General features: G+C 47.0%; 1 protein-coding gene across 1 annotated transcript in view; it reads right to left on the minus strand.

The window, feature by feature from the left end:
• Nucleotides 1–10,752: 10,752 nt before the first annotated feature.
• ZBTB37 (zinc finger and BTB domain containing 37) overlaps nt 10,753–14,069 on the minus strand; it is a 5,181-nt gene continuing 1,864 nt past the window's right edge. The window contains exons 2-3 of the mRNA XM_010283994.1: nt 13,509–13,608; nt 10,753–11,241 (exon numbers count right to left, since the gene is read on the minus strand). Coding sequence (XP_010282296.1) covers nt 10,753–11,241; nt 13,509–13,608 — 589 coding nt within the window. The remainder of the gene's footprint in view (nt 11,242–13,508; nt 13,609–14,069) is intronic.

Genomic DNA, 14,069 nt, shown 5'->3' on the forward strand with positions numbered 1-14,069 from the left:
CTAAAACGGGCATTTCCCTGCCCACGGCATCCACAATGTGCTGGCCACACGTGCACGCTTCTTCCCAATGACGCTTTGCTCCTGTTTCACCTATTCTACCCAACACCTCCTGCTGCTTTGCGGAGCCAACAGCCGCAGCCAGTGCTGAAAACAGATGAGCCCTCTTTGTATTCGGACGTCTCCCTCCTCCCCGCTAAGCCAATCTCCTTTCCTTGCTGTTTCTGTCTGCACTTTGCAGATCTCCTCCCTGCTACGGCAAATGGCTCTGGCTAGGAAGAACCAGACGGCGTGTCCCTGGCTGTCTAAAGAAACTCCGGCTAATGTAGGCGCACTATCTGCACGGTGGAAGTGCTGCTGTTTTCAACCGCTTTGTGGGCTGAATCCTTTACGGTGCTCAGCGGCACAAAGGGAAAGGGCCTCTGCCCATTTACAGATGGCAACGAATCTGCAGCTGCAGGGAGATTCTGGGGAAACAAAACTGGCTTTGTAAGAGATGTGACATGAATCACATGCTAGATGATGTAAACAGGTCAGTGTCACCAGATTAGAATTAATGCGTTTTTTTTTTTTAGCAAAAAGAATTATTCTGTTAATTATTCTGCTGCTGGAATATAACCAGTAATGAATGTATCTCGTTTCCTAACACAAATTACCCTGGCCACCCACATGCAGTTTTTTTCCAGCACACATGATAGCTTCTCTCTAGCAAAGAAGAAAACCACCCGCCTGAGTCACCTCCCTTGGTGACAAGCAACAGGTCTTGAGCTCTCTGTCCCCAGGGCTCAAAGGCCTGGGCTGGAGCTGGGGCACAAAATCCCACATCGCCCTCCCTCCCTCCTTGCGCCACGTTCCGCAGGGAAACACCCTCTTACACAACTCACCAGCTCACCGGAAAACTCCGCGTTTGCCAGGCACTATGTAAAGACAAACACGCGTGACACACTAAGTGGGTAACTGCGCTGACAGCAGGGTATGCTACCCTGCAAGCTTGATGGCCACAGCTGAGATTACTTCTGGGGAACGCCGGACCATCCTACTAGTCTCAACAGGTGCCCGTTACCTGGGTCATCTCTGGCACGGGGCACCCAGCACGCCCTGGTGTAACACATACACACTCCCAGCCGCGCAACCTGATGCTGCACAACTCCCCTCCACCCCAGCGATGGCATCGACATACCTGGTGCGCTTCTTTGTGGCAACCTGGAATGAGAACATGGGGTTCAAATGCTACCACTTTTCCTTGCTCAGATTTCTGAAATGGCCCATCTCACCCTGCAAAAACAAGGATCTGAATATATGTTAACAGCCAAAACGCCCGGGCCTACTCCACCGCCCTACCAAAAGCAGGTTTAGCTCCTCATCCGCAAAAGTCTTTGACAAGTTCAACTTTTTGGTTCTGAAGGTGCACAATTCCCCTCCTGCGATTCCCCCACAGGCTCCCGACACGCAGCCTCCATGCTGACCGCGTTCCTGATGCTGAAGGCAGCAGAGTCTGTTGTTCGCTGCTGAAGCGGCGTGCTGAAGCGCTCATACCATGGGAAGCCGCAAGGGAAATCTCCAAAGAAGATCCCATCTGCACCTCTAACCTTGAAGCACCCTGCAAGCAGACACCGGTGCCCAGTGACTCGATCCACGCTGCGACAGCGACGGGCTCGCCGCAAAGATGCTTCCTCATCCCTCCCAACCTCTACGGCAGCGTAAAAACCATGTTACAAACATCACCTCCTACAGCCCCAGGTTTTAAACCTCCTGTGATCCGCAAAGTCCTTCTCATGGGTGTTACCGAAATTGTTCCAAAATCACAAACCGATGCCGGATGAGAATTTAACTAAATGGAACATAAAAATAATTGGGGAGGGAGCTAAGGTTTTTTTTGACATTTCCATGAAAAGAATTAAAGCTTTAAAACAGAATATTTTTGGTCCGTGTCTCAAAGCCATCAGAATGATTATCGGGAAAGGCAGACAGCAACATGCATTCAACAATCCCCTCACCCAAAGCCTCCAGCTTACAGATCGTCACCAACCCGCTACACACCGAGGAGTCCCTGGATGCAGCGTACTGACACTAGCATGACTTGATTATCAACTTGGGAAACTTACAGTGGAAACGGCTATCTTTTGAAAAAAAACCAAAAAAAATAGATGTTATTAAAAGTTATTTGAACAAAAAATGACAGAAATTCCACATTTCTGTCTCAATCACCACGGTTTCAATCAAATAACTCTTTTTCTGCCCAGCTAGCAGCCTGCGCTTGGTCTAAGGCACCTCTCTTTCTCCTGCTTTCTCTTTTTCTTTTGCCTGGTTTACCAGAGCAACTGCCATTTGACACAGCAGTCAGATGGGACCTGCTGCTGGTATCACACCCGTTTCTCCTGACAGCCTGCGCTGGGGTTGCTTACAGGATGCCCCGATCAAAAGGACTTTGAGGTGACAGATGATGTTCCTGGTACAGCACGCGGCACAGAAGGCGTCTTGGACTCAACCCGTAGTACCTGGTGGCTACAATTAGAAATAGATTAGCTTACAGTCTTTTTGTATTTGCCAGGTCTAGTAGCTAAAAACTGTGGCTGGCAGAGTGCTTGATATACCATGCGCTGAGGGTACGCACTAATCCTGCTGGGGAGTCTTAAATGAACTTACTCGATCAACAAAGGCAGGTGGGTCATCACCCTGCTCAATGTAAGGGACGCAGGGAAACCTTCTATACAAAGACACTCTAGCGTGTGGGCTGAGCAGAAGAGCAAGAGGAAGCACGGCCGCTGCCAAGCCCGCGGGAGATTGTTAGAGGTGAATTTGTTCATAATGTTTGCTAATTCCTTGGAAAGACAATTGCTCCCTGGCACAGAAGAATCAGCGAGATTTTGTCTTTGAACTCTTTTTTTTTTTTCTTTCCGTCAGGGACAGCAGAACATGCACCTCCACAGAAGTTACTTTAAAAAAAACAAACAAACAAACAACCACCTCTAGACATCAGGAAATAGCAAAGGCTGATTCTCTAAAACTGTAAATCAGGCACTAAATACATCAGTGGCTGTTTTTGTGGCCTCTTCTCTCCACCTCCCAGTTGTGACAGACTACAGCCTGACCTGTTGTCTTCTCCCTCTTTATTTCTCGGCTTGCCAGAACATGCTTGTTTTCCTACAAAACCGTTAAGTACCACGGCAATTTCCAAGCCTTCAGAAGGCCCTGAACCCCTCTTTGTGGGTTGTTTTAACCACTCTGACAGCACAGATGAGCCAAAGCCCAGGAGCACCTGCTCCAGTGGGAGCTGTACTCCATCTCAACAAACACCTCTCAGCTCCAACCCTTGTTAGATACCACAGCGAGAAACAGCAAGGCAAAAGGGACGCCAGCAGAACCAGTGCCAGCACTGAGATGGCCTGTCCCTTCTTTTCTACGCCTATTTACAAAAATTCATCCGAACCCTGCGTTTATAAGGAAAGGGTTGGGCACAGGACCATATGGAATCACTTTAAATCCATGGTACAGCATATACAGCAAATCCACGCCTAAGTTCTTGCCTCATTTTCCCTTGCAGGGAAATGTCCTCGAGGCATTCTAGTAGGCAAGTCCTCGTGCTTCCCTAAAGCATCCCAATACAAGAGGCAGGGCAGAAGCCCCAGGCTTTGTGACCAGCGGGCACAGCAGGGTGGCAGAGGCTCCAAAGAGATTCCGCTGGACAGGTCCAGCAGCAGAAACGCTGCTGAGTCGTGCTTTTAATGCGCTCACTCCAACCATCAACCCACCCGTTCCCTGCAGGGTCGTTCGACACTGGCCCAGGTTGCCCAGAGAGGTGGTCGATGCCCCATCCCTGGGAACATTCCAGGTCAGGTTGACGGGGCTCTAAGCAACCTGCTCGAGTTGGAAGATGTCCCTGCTCACTGCAGGGGGGTTGGACTAGATGGCCTTGAAAGGTCCCTTCCCACCCAAACTGTTCTATGATTCTATGATGACAAGGTGGTACCGAGATGCCCGGAGCTGAACACAGCACACCTCAATCCAGATCTGTGGACAGAACAGACCAGAAGCAAACAGCACTACCCGACATCGCCCTCTTAGCTTTAGTCACGCGCCTCATCTCCATCAGACGCCCCGCCGTACTGCTCTTGTAGCCATTCCTCCAATACCAAGTTATAATGGATAAGGGAAAAAAAAACAACAGTGTTTTAAAATGGTAACCCACACTGCTTCCCCACTGTCAGACTTTACTCAGAGGCAAGTCTTAAACCCTTCCGGGGCTGCAGATCTCTAGGATTCACCAGCACAAGTTCTTAAGTCTTATTCTAACCGCGTTTTTGTCTGCAAAGATCTTTCAGAACTCCCAGCTAAAAAGGTTCCTCCTGCTTCTGAGACAAATCATTTCACAAGCCATAATACTTTGGTTTACAACTGGATTAAAAGATAAATTAAATAAGAATAATGCTAAATAAGTTTATATTGAAACACTTTATATATGTATACATATATATGTATATACAGGTATGTGTGTGTGCACTCCCTAATGACAGCTAGAGGAAGCAAAAGTCATTCTCCAAAGGCTTCTACTCTTCCAACTAGCATGGTCAACTTATCCATTGCAACAATTCCCTGTGCATAAAAGCTAATGAAGCACTGGAAGGTGGTGCTGGTGAACAGCTGGATCACACAGACGTTCAGGAACAGAAAGACAATAAATTATAAGAAGCAGTAGTAACTTGTTCACAGTTGGGATGAGGATAATGTTAGAGGAAACCTGAATTTTCTACAGTCCCCAGGAATAAAAAGGTCACTGAAGATTACAGTTGGATGTATTGTAGTTAATCCTAAAAGCAAAGATTGGATCTGACACAAAGAAACAGTAGAAACCACATCGAATTTCTCCCAGCAAACTAAACTCCAGTACCATCAGATTCAGCGGGAAGATTTCCGACGCCTCCACCGGGACCAGAATTCAGCCCGGTGATGTTTCGATCGCTGCCTCCATCTCAGCGATGGACATTTTCACAAGTAGGAAGATTCTTTGAAGCCAACTCAATCCTACATCCAAAAGAAAATGCTCCCAGTCCTTCCTTGATTCTAATTCTCTTCTATCACCCCAAACCTCGCATTCAACCACTCCTACTCCCAGCCTTTGTGTTTTCCTACGTTTCACAAAAGAAAGCCTTTCAGCAATAATACCAAGGCAGATGGAAATATTTTAGAGATGGCAGGACTCTTCAGATAATTTCATAACCCACTTGAGTGGGTTCCAGACTAGGCATAACCTAAGTTTCTAGTAAGACTAACTGCAGCAAACTTTGGTCTGCTGCATTTTATATAAAAACAAAAAAACCCTAACAAATCTACTCCAAATCTACTCTATTCCAAAATGTTCTGGTAGGCATTAGTTTCAAGCAGCAGCCAGTAGTGTTTGCATAGTTCTAGCTTTTATTTGGTTACAAATATATATATAAAAATGTACATACATATATATGTATGTATGTATTTTATATTAAAATATCCTTTGAATGACAATGATTACAATAAAGATACTTAGCTCCTCTTTTAGGAGCACTGAAGCTCTGTGCATGGATCTCACCTCGTGATGGGAGTAATGCTCATCTCCAAGAGTATCGTTATCGCCAGACCAGGCTACGCCGGCGGTCAGCGGCAGCTCCATCAAAAGACCCCAGCCTTTCTGACTGCAGTCCTGGCTACGGGCTCAGCTCCCAGGGGAGACTCAGAGCCCAAACCTTGACAAAAGCTTCAAGTTTCCTGAATTGCAGCTCCGTGACTTCTCCCATCCCCAAAATATTTCCAGTAGAGCAAGAACAGCATTTGGTGTCACTAATCTGCAGAAACACTTGGATGCCGGTACGGCTAAATTGGCAGGCATGTCACGGATCAAAGAGGATAATCTGATATAGTTTAAATAATACGTTTAAGGAGTGTTAATTTTTTGCTGGTTTTAAAGATGCATGACTCGGTCTGCCTCACAGGCTATCTTCCACGCAAATAAAAGCTACAACTCAACTCTTGCAAATGCATCGTTAGGGTTGAATTACCCAAAGGCGGCAGAAGGACGCTGCTCGAAGACCAGACTGCTTAGAATAATTTCCTGAACTTTTAAATGAAATTACTGCTGCGTAGAGGCATGGGATGGCCTGTCCTGGAAAACAAAGACACCTAGCTGTTACAAGACAAGAGTAGGACAAGCAGGGAGATCTGTCCCGTCAATTTATTTCAACCTTGATCTCGCAGAGGGCTGAAGTCCTGGCCCCGTGCCCTCCCCACCGAGCCTGCTCCGCTACGCTTTTCAGCAAGATCGCAGCTTGTTCCAAATGCAATTCCAGCTCTGAATAGCTGTCAGATGGAAACAGAGTCAGTCGCTACTGACCTCGGCTGGATTTAAAATGGCAGCAGAGACGCAAAACGCTTTCTATTCTTCCTGCCCGTCAGCCACCTGAACTTCTGAAAGTTAAATTATACAGATCACAGCTTGAAAATATTGTAAAGAAGATGTAGGTGAGTCAAAGGAGTGAACCTGATGGCCGGACAACGCTGGGAGGACAAGTGAGAGATTGCCCATCTGCATCGGCTGCTCTGACTCTTACCAGGCTGATATCCCTGGATCTTATTAAGCGGCTCGAAGTGTGTTCTCAGCCTCCTCCTGCTAGAAATTCACATTTCACAAAGCCTCCTTATTCATCCCTCTCTATCTAGCTGCTGGAAATAAGAAGCACGGTTTGCTTTCACATACTCCCATCCCAAGAAAGCAAAAAGACCTTCTGCTTTTTCCCTTTCCCAGCTTCACATCAGTCATCCTCCCGAGAGGAAGAGGTTTAGCTTTTCCCCAAAGCAGCAGCACAGTATTAACACAATTCTTGTTATTTTCACAGCTATTCACAGGGAACCTGGCAGCAGCAGGGAACGGCCACGGCAACAGTCACGTCACTCTGCCGTGACTTGGCACCGGGGCTTTCTGCAGGCTCAAGGAGAAAACCGCAACACTTCACATTTGGAAGGTTTCTCTGCCGCAGCAAAGAACGAAGAAATGTGTTCCCGCTCCGAGAAAGAAAACTGCAGAAATAGAGTGTGTTCCCCCTGTTGCCCGAGGCAAGCAAACAAATGGGTTAGTAAGCCCTAACTCTGAAGCGGACAGAAATGTTACGTACAGAGGTATTAAAATATGACAGAGTTCTCTTCACATCCTCCTTAAATCACAGTTGAAATCACAGTTGTGGCAGAGGGGAAAAAGCTGCAGCTAGACGTGGAAATGCAAGCCGTGCTTCGACCCACCGCAGAAGCATCCGCACTCGGAAAGCTGGCACCTGATTCTCCACAGCTTCGGTGCAACCGTAAAGAGCGATACGGCTTGCCAATGGAGAGGCAACAAAAGATGGTATCATTCTGTTATGGAAAGCAGCTCCAAGTAGCTACACCGCTGCCCGAAAATTCACATGAGGTTCTTCCATACCGTATACGACCTCCAACCCCTTTTTTCTCGAACCATGGCCTTCTGCACTGAGGAAGGCAACCACTGAAAGAAAAGTTTAATAAACGTTTCCTCTGAACTGGTTCCATCTTCTAGTGCAGATGGGCCTAAACTGCTTTCAGCGCTGTTCAAGAAAACATTAGAGACACCATAATTCCCACACATACATACACATACACATCCATTAAATGTACAGAAATAATATTAAAATGATTCCCACTACCATACCTTATACTGACTCTAGCTACAAGCTATAAACTTCACCTCAGCGAGGCCCGGGCAAGAATATTGGCTCTTTTGCATGCAATCAGAAATGATCGTTTATACAGTGGCAACCTCTGCACCAAAAAAACCCCAACAAACAAACAAACAAACAAACAAAAAAATCAAAAAAACCCCAACATAAAAGAGGAAAAAATAAAAACCTTTCACAAGCTTTGTTTTCAGACTAGCCTAGGACGATATGAAGGACCAACTTCATGGTTTTCACCAGGCCAATTGAAAGTAGTGAATCAGCAAAACAGGATGCACTGCTGGCACCCTGGGCTGTTAGGATGCTCCTGCGTTCACAGTATCGATACAGTAAAACAAAAACCTGCTCAAGAAACTTCACAGCCATGCCATACGAATCAAGGCATTCGCCGTTTTATGTCAGCCCTTCATCACTACGCTTTGACGGATCGGTTGCCATCTGTTTCAGAAAAAATGTTGCTTGTATAGCAGTTACTGCACCTTCACCCTTCTCTTCACAGCAAGCTTAGCAGGGAAACTTTCCCACTATATTTATATATAATATATGTATATAAATAATTTTATGTTTTTATAGTTTGGTAGTATTCTTTTAAAAGTTCTATTTTAAAACACTTAAAAATCTTTTAAGCAACTAAAAGCAACTTTTGATGCTCTCTAGTGTGAACAGGATAGGATTTCAATGTTTTCAACTTTTTTTCTTTTTGATTTTTTGGTAACTTCAAAAGCTATGACTAAAGCAGCATACTCTGCACATCTCTGCTCCTCCCCGCGCCTCGATTGCAACGAAACCTACCTTAGCCACCCTCTTATCTCTCATCTTCTGCGACTGCTCTCTGGCAACCTTACTGTTTCGGTACAATCCTGTTTGACCTTCGACAGGAAACCCAGTGGGGCTGGTCCCTCGGGTGGCCGCTTAGAAAATCATTCACTGTGTGACGATGCACTTGACAGGAGAGGAGGAAGAAGGGACAGAAGGAAAACGGAGGTGAAATATCAGTTTTCCTGTTTGAAATGGTCAATGAAATTGTACTTTGCAGGTGCCCGGCGCAGAACACCTGCAAAGCTTCCTCTCTTCGGAGCACAACCCCGTTACACGTGATCCTGGCACCAAGCCCTTCCCCCCCGCCAAAAGAACATTAGAGCCACATCTGCTTTTTGAGAGAGGCATGGGAGGAACAGTGAGACCCCTCACTTATGAAAAACATAGAAAGCGAGGCAAGAATACATCACCCTTCTCCAAATTCTTTCCTCTAAAGGGGCAGGAAAGCGACCCCGAGTGCCAATTTGCAGGTGGGGAAAGCGAGAGCTAGAGATGTTTCCACGTGCCCAAAACCATGCAGTCAGACTGCGGGGCAAGCTTTATTCTCACTTGGTAAGTCTCCTGCCCGCCAAAGCCACGCTCTAACCGCTCGCCCAGCTTGCTTCGCCGAAGCAAGATGAAGTCTATTCCTTTTTCAATGTCTCATTGTTCCTCCCATCACCTTAAGGATCAGAACTTCATCCTTCCTTATTGTACATGTTATACACCCTCGAGAGAACTCCTTCATCCACTCGTCCTCTCCCAAACCCAATCTGCGCAAGCCGTCGTTCATTTTCCCCCTCCATCAAGAACAACTTGGCATCAGAACCAGAGAAAACTCTTAAAGTATTGCATATTTTTTAAAAGACTTCTTCAAAAGATGTCAAGATATTTGCACTTATCTACCTGTCCCATGCTTTTCTGCTTATGAAACACGTAAGCACGTGCAAACACCTACAATACACAACGCAGGCATGTCTCTCCGGGTTTGCTTAACTTGCTCTAAACATCAGAGCTGCTTAGAATACAAAAGTTTAAGTCCATGCAAGGGGACAGAGTTGTGATTGCTCTAGGAACCCTTCACTTTTAAGTTTCCTGAACCATTACGAGGAAATAAAGTAGGGTTTTCTTTTCTTTTTGCATTTCATTGATAAAAAAGTTATCAAACTAGTTTGTAGAAACACGTTTAAAAGCAACCACCCACGATTGCTCAGCTGGGACGATAGTATTTCAGTATACCATATTGCTGTTAGAAAAGATCAAGTGGGCGTCAAGGGGGGAGCAGGGGTGAAGGACGACTTTGGTAGCCAGCCTCTAACTCCGCTATTCAGCCAGTCCAGAAAAACTCTTTCTAACACCCGGCAACACCTGAAGCACGGCAGCGTCAAGAGTGCTCTGAACTCTCCAGATCAGCAATAGCAAAGGACAACCTCCTCCGAAAGACCCCTCCAACCCTTCTCCCAACGCATCAGAGTCTAATGCAAACCTCAGAGCTGCTAAATTTCACTTTCAGTAGCCGCAGCGCTTCAAATTTGGCTGACCTCTAGAATACTGCTTCATAGCCGTGCCCGCTTGTAACAAGGGGTGTTGAGGCCGCACGCCTGGAATGGGCAAGCCCTAAAATAATAGTTTAAGTAAAAAGGTAAAAAGAGACACACCAAAAATAAGACAGGGATAAATACACTTGGGCAAGGCAGGTTCCACCAGGACAGTCTTTGTTTCTTTTGTTGTCTTTAACGTGGCGACTTCCTGGGGAAGGGAGAAAGGCAACGGCACCTTGCCCCTGCTCTCCCCTTGAGCTGGGCCAGCAGATATGGCGAGGAGCAGCCCTAGGCTCACCGGGTCTGCACGGCTGACAGCCGGTGGGACCTAGCTGCTGGGCCAAAACGCTGTCGAGAAATACAAACGACTGGTCGTCCCAGATCACTACGGAACATTAAAAAAATTTAAAATCCTGTCGATCCCTGAATAAGAAGTTGATTGACACAGTTGTTTTGTTTTTCTCCAAGAGGAGGAGGAATAAGGGAGAAAAACTTTTAACACTCTACGTGTGTGTGTGGGGGTGTGTGAGAGAAAGAGAGAGAGAAAGAGAAAGATTTTTCTATTTTGGCAACATCTTGGGAGCTTCTTTCTGTCCAGTGGTGGCATTGCACTAATTACAGCACCAGCCTGCCAGGCTGGTGCTGACTCTTTAGAGCCAAAAACGGGAAGATGGTCCTTTCTCCCCGGACTCCGCAGCCGTGTTTCAATCTGGCCCAGTCGTGGACACAGATCCCTGTGCCGTCTCCCCCACAGCAACAGCTTCCTCCTGCGGAGGAGATTCTTCCTCTGCCTGCCCCCGAGACGTGACGGTGGTCTCGGGGGAGATGCTGTGAGGCCCCTCCAGAGGCATACAGCCAGGGTGGTTCTTGCGAAAGTGCTGGTTGAGGATGGCCTGGAATGGGAAGCTTTTGCCACAGACGTGGCAATGAAAGGGCTTGTTGCCTGTGTGCTTGCGGATGTGATACTCCAGCTGATCCTTGCGGGTGTACTTCTTCCCACACATGCGGCAGACAAAGGGCGTGATGCCCATGTGGAGGCGCATGTGCCGGTCCAGGCTGCCTTTCTGGTTGAAGGATTTGGCGCAGTAAATACAAGTGAGCCGTGGGTTGTACCGGAACCAGCGCTCTGAAACCTCCTGCTCCCGCAGATATTCCACATAACCGCTCACTCCGTGCATGACGGATTCCTCCCCCTGAGAAGGAAGCAACAGAGATTTAAATAACAAGCAGCCTAAACAAATAGCAGGAAAGAAGATCAGGCCCCAGTCCAGCCAGTAAAGCACCGAAGCATGTGCCAAACCTCGAAATCAGCAGCACTAATGTCTTCAACCTCAAGCACACATTTAAGTGCTTAACTGGAGCCTTGGGGCTGAAGACAAATGAGCAATCAATTAGAAACCTCTGCTATGGCGGCCCCTCCTGCCAAGTCATTTGCTAGGTCCGGGGAAGACAAGACGGCCCTTGTCAAGAGGCTCCACCGCTTGAGTTGTGGATTAAACGTGTCAATACACGTTACTTTTTAAAAAGCTTGGGCCAGTTTGATTAAAATACTGCATACCACATTCCGTTTTACTTACTAGAGGTTAAAAAAAGCAGCCAATTGATGAGCTTGCAGTAAAATGAAGGTGGAATAAACTACAAATCATATCTGAAACTCTTCAGGTGTCATTTTACAGAGGTATTTACTCAGGTGTCATTCAGGATTCATTGTATAATGAATCACATTTGCCTAAATGGCTGTGTAACCCAGCCCAGCCCCACGGCGTTGCAGGGGAGGATCTGCAGCACAGAGAGCTAGCACTCCCGGCCCGAGTCATACGGCAAGGACTAGCTGGCTCCTCGTTATTTTCTAAAACCAGAAAGACAAACAGCCAAGGGTAACCCCGAACCACAAGCTCAGGCTCCAGGGCAGCCGCTTCTGGCTGTCATATTCAGAACGAGCACAGACAGTCTTCTGACCGCCTCCGTGCTGGAGGATGCAGTATTTGCACTCCCGAGTCTTAACACTGTTTCCTGACGATGCCAAACACGGACAGTATAACCAGTGTAACAGTGGGAGGGTCTCTCCTCCGGCAACCAGGGCTGTGCATGCGTGAGCAGGAGCCCAGCTGTGCCAGGAGCTCTTGAATCTGGCTGCCCAAGCACTGGTAAGCCACTCGGGACTAAAGGAGATGCACAAAGCTATGGTACTTTCTTTCCACTCTACCACTGCCACTGGGCAGGGATCACGGGCAGACTATTTTTAGCATCGATACGGCAATACCGATAGAGCGGAAGGGGATGATACTTCCCTGTGTACGTGGTTGGCTACGGTTTTACGTTTGAGGCCATCTCATAATGGAGAAATAATAGCAGCTTTTCTGTAAGTAGGGCTAAAATTCCTTTGTATGTCGCATTTGCCCTGGAGGGTTAGTTTGACCCAAAATTTTCTAGATATATGCTGAGGACACAAAACAAAGCTTTGGCAAAATAGGAACAAAAACATATATTTTGTTTTACGGAAGTGTATAACAAAGTTAGCAGATAGCAATCATGATTTTTTTCCCCCTTGCTTCACTTGGTCTTACTCAAGGGCAAAGCAGCCTGGTGACTCCTCACCTGCCTCTAGCAAAGTCATTTGGTTACGAACTGACACATTATTTATCTGCCAGGCACACAACAGTCATTCTACACCGTGTCGGGTGATACACTCACACTACAGTGCTGCTATACTAACTGTATGCAACAAAAAAATTAGACCAAAGTGATTCTGCACACATATTACCACCATGTCCCACTTTGCTGCACTCTACAGCCCACTGCCCTCCCGTATTTCCGCATATCTCTCCCTCCTACCCCAAAACTGTGTCCGTACCCCAAGAAAGCAGAAAAGTCAGAGCTACTTTACCTTGCAAATTCTGCTATGCAACACAGTCCCTTGGGGACGAGACAGAGACCTCTGTACAAACCCACAGGCCTTTGACACTCCAACTCTAAAGGTTTACTGGTGTAGTGCCTGGAGGGCTTTTTGGAATGGTTTTGGTACTAGCATGGAAAGGTTCAGCTGTTGCCACCCCTCGGTCTTCCACAGAAGCCAACTAACACCTCCTCCCTCAGCTCAGGGATTTGCTGCCAGGGTTTTAGGGCAGATCCAACTCTGCAGGCAAATGGGGTTCCTCCTCAGGAGTTGGTGGCCTGCCCAGAGCGAGGGCTGACATTTACGTCCTCAGAAAACAAGAGAAACTCCTCGTGTTTTGCAGGTATCTGGTCACGATCCCAAACGACAGCCAAAATCAGTTTTAAATTGTATACCGATGGTATACATTCTCAGTGTGAGCAACTAAAACCTTTGCAACAGTAAAAGGTCCTTGTTTCACACACAGTATTGCTTGCAAACAGGAAATATTATACACTTCATCACAACGTAGTCCCCTTCACCTTCAATGCCAACATTTACTTGCAAATTTCTTGGTCTGCCTACCTGGGAACTGGGCTGCTTGGGCTCATCCATCCGCCTGGGAGACTCGCTTTTTGATCTGTACCGCTCAGTCACAGCAACCATGCTGCCAGAAGGGCTAAATCTGTGGGGTGGGGGAAGAGTGTAAACGGAGTTTTTAATGGGCATCAGGTCACTACAGTGTTTAGAACAACGGGTGAGCAATAGAGGCACCTGTATAGCATCTCTTCATCCTCACCAGCTAACACACAGGAGGTGGAACAGCACAAGTATAAAGGAAAAACCAAGTCATACTGGTCTGTGGTTTCAGTCTTAACATTTGAAAAATAAAACTGAGTCATTTGGCTTCCAGTTCAGTAACATCGGTTGCTATCGCAAGTCAACCGATATGGGCCCAGTGACTCAGAAACTGCACAACAGGGGAAGAAATCATTTCTCTACAGGCACCTCTCATTCACCACCCTCGCCCTCCTGCCCTTTTTGAGTGTGAAACAAAAGTGATGTGATGGACTCAGGGTGGGAAACAGTGGATATTGAGTGCCGTGCAAAAAGAGATGCTCGAGGCTAGCTGATCCGTGGGAAAAA

Source organism: Phaethon lepturus, unplaced genomic scaffold, assembly GCF_000687285.1.
Source record: "Phaethon lepturus isolate BGI_N335 unplaced genomic scaffold, ASM68728v1 scaffold7463, whole genome shotgun sequence".
In the NCBI taxonomy this organism is placed as follows: Eukaryota; Metazoa; Chordata; class Aves; order Phaethontiformes; family Phaethontidae; genus Phaethon; species Phaethon lepturus.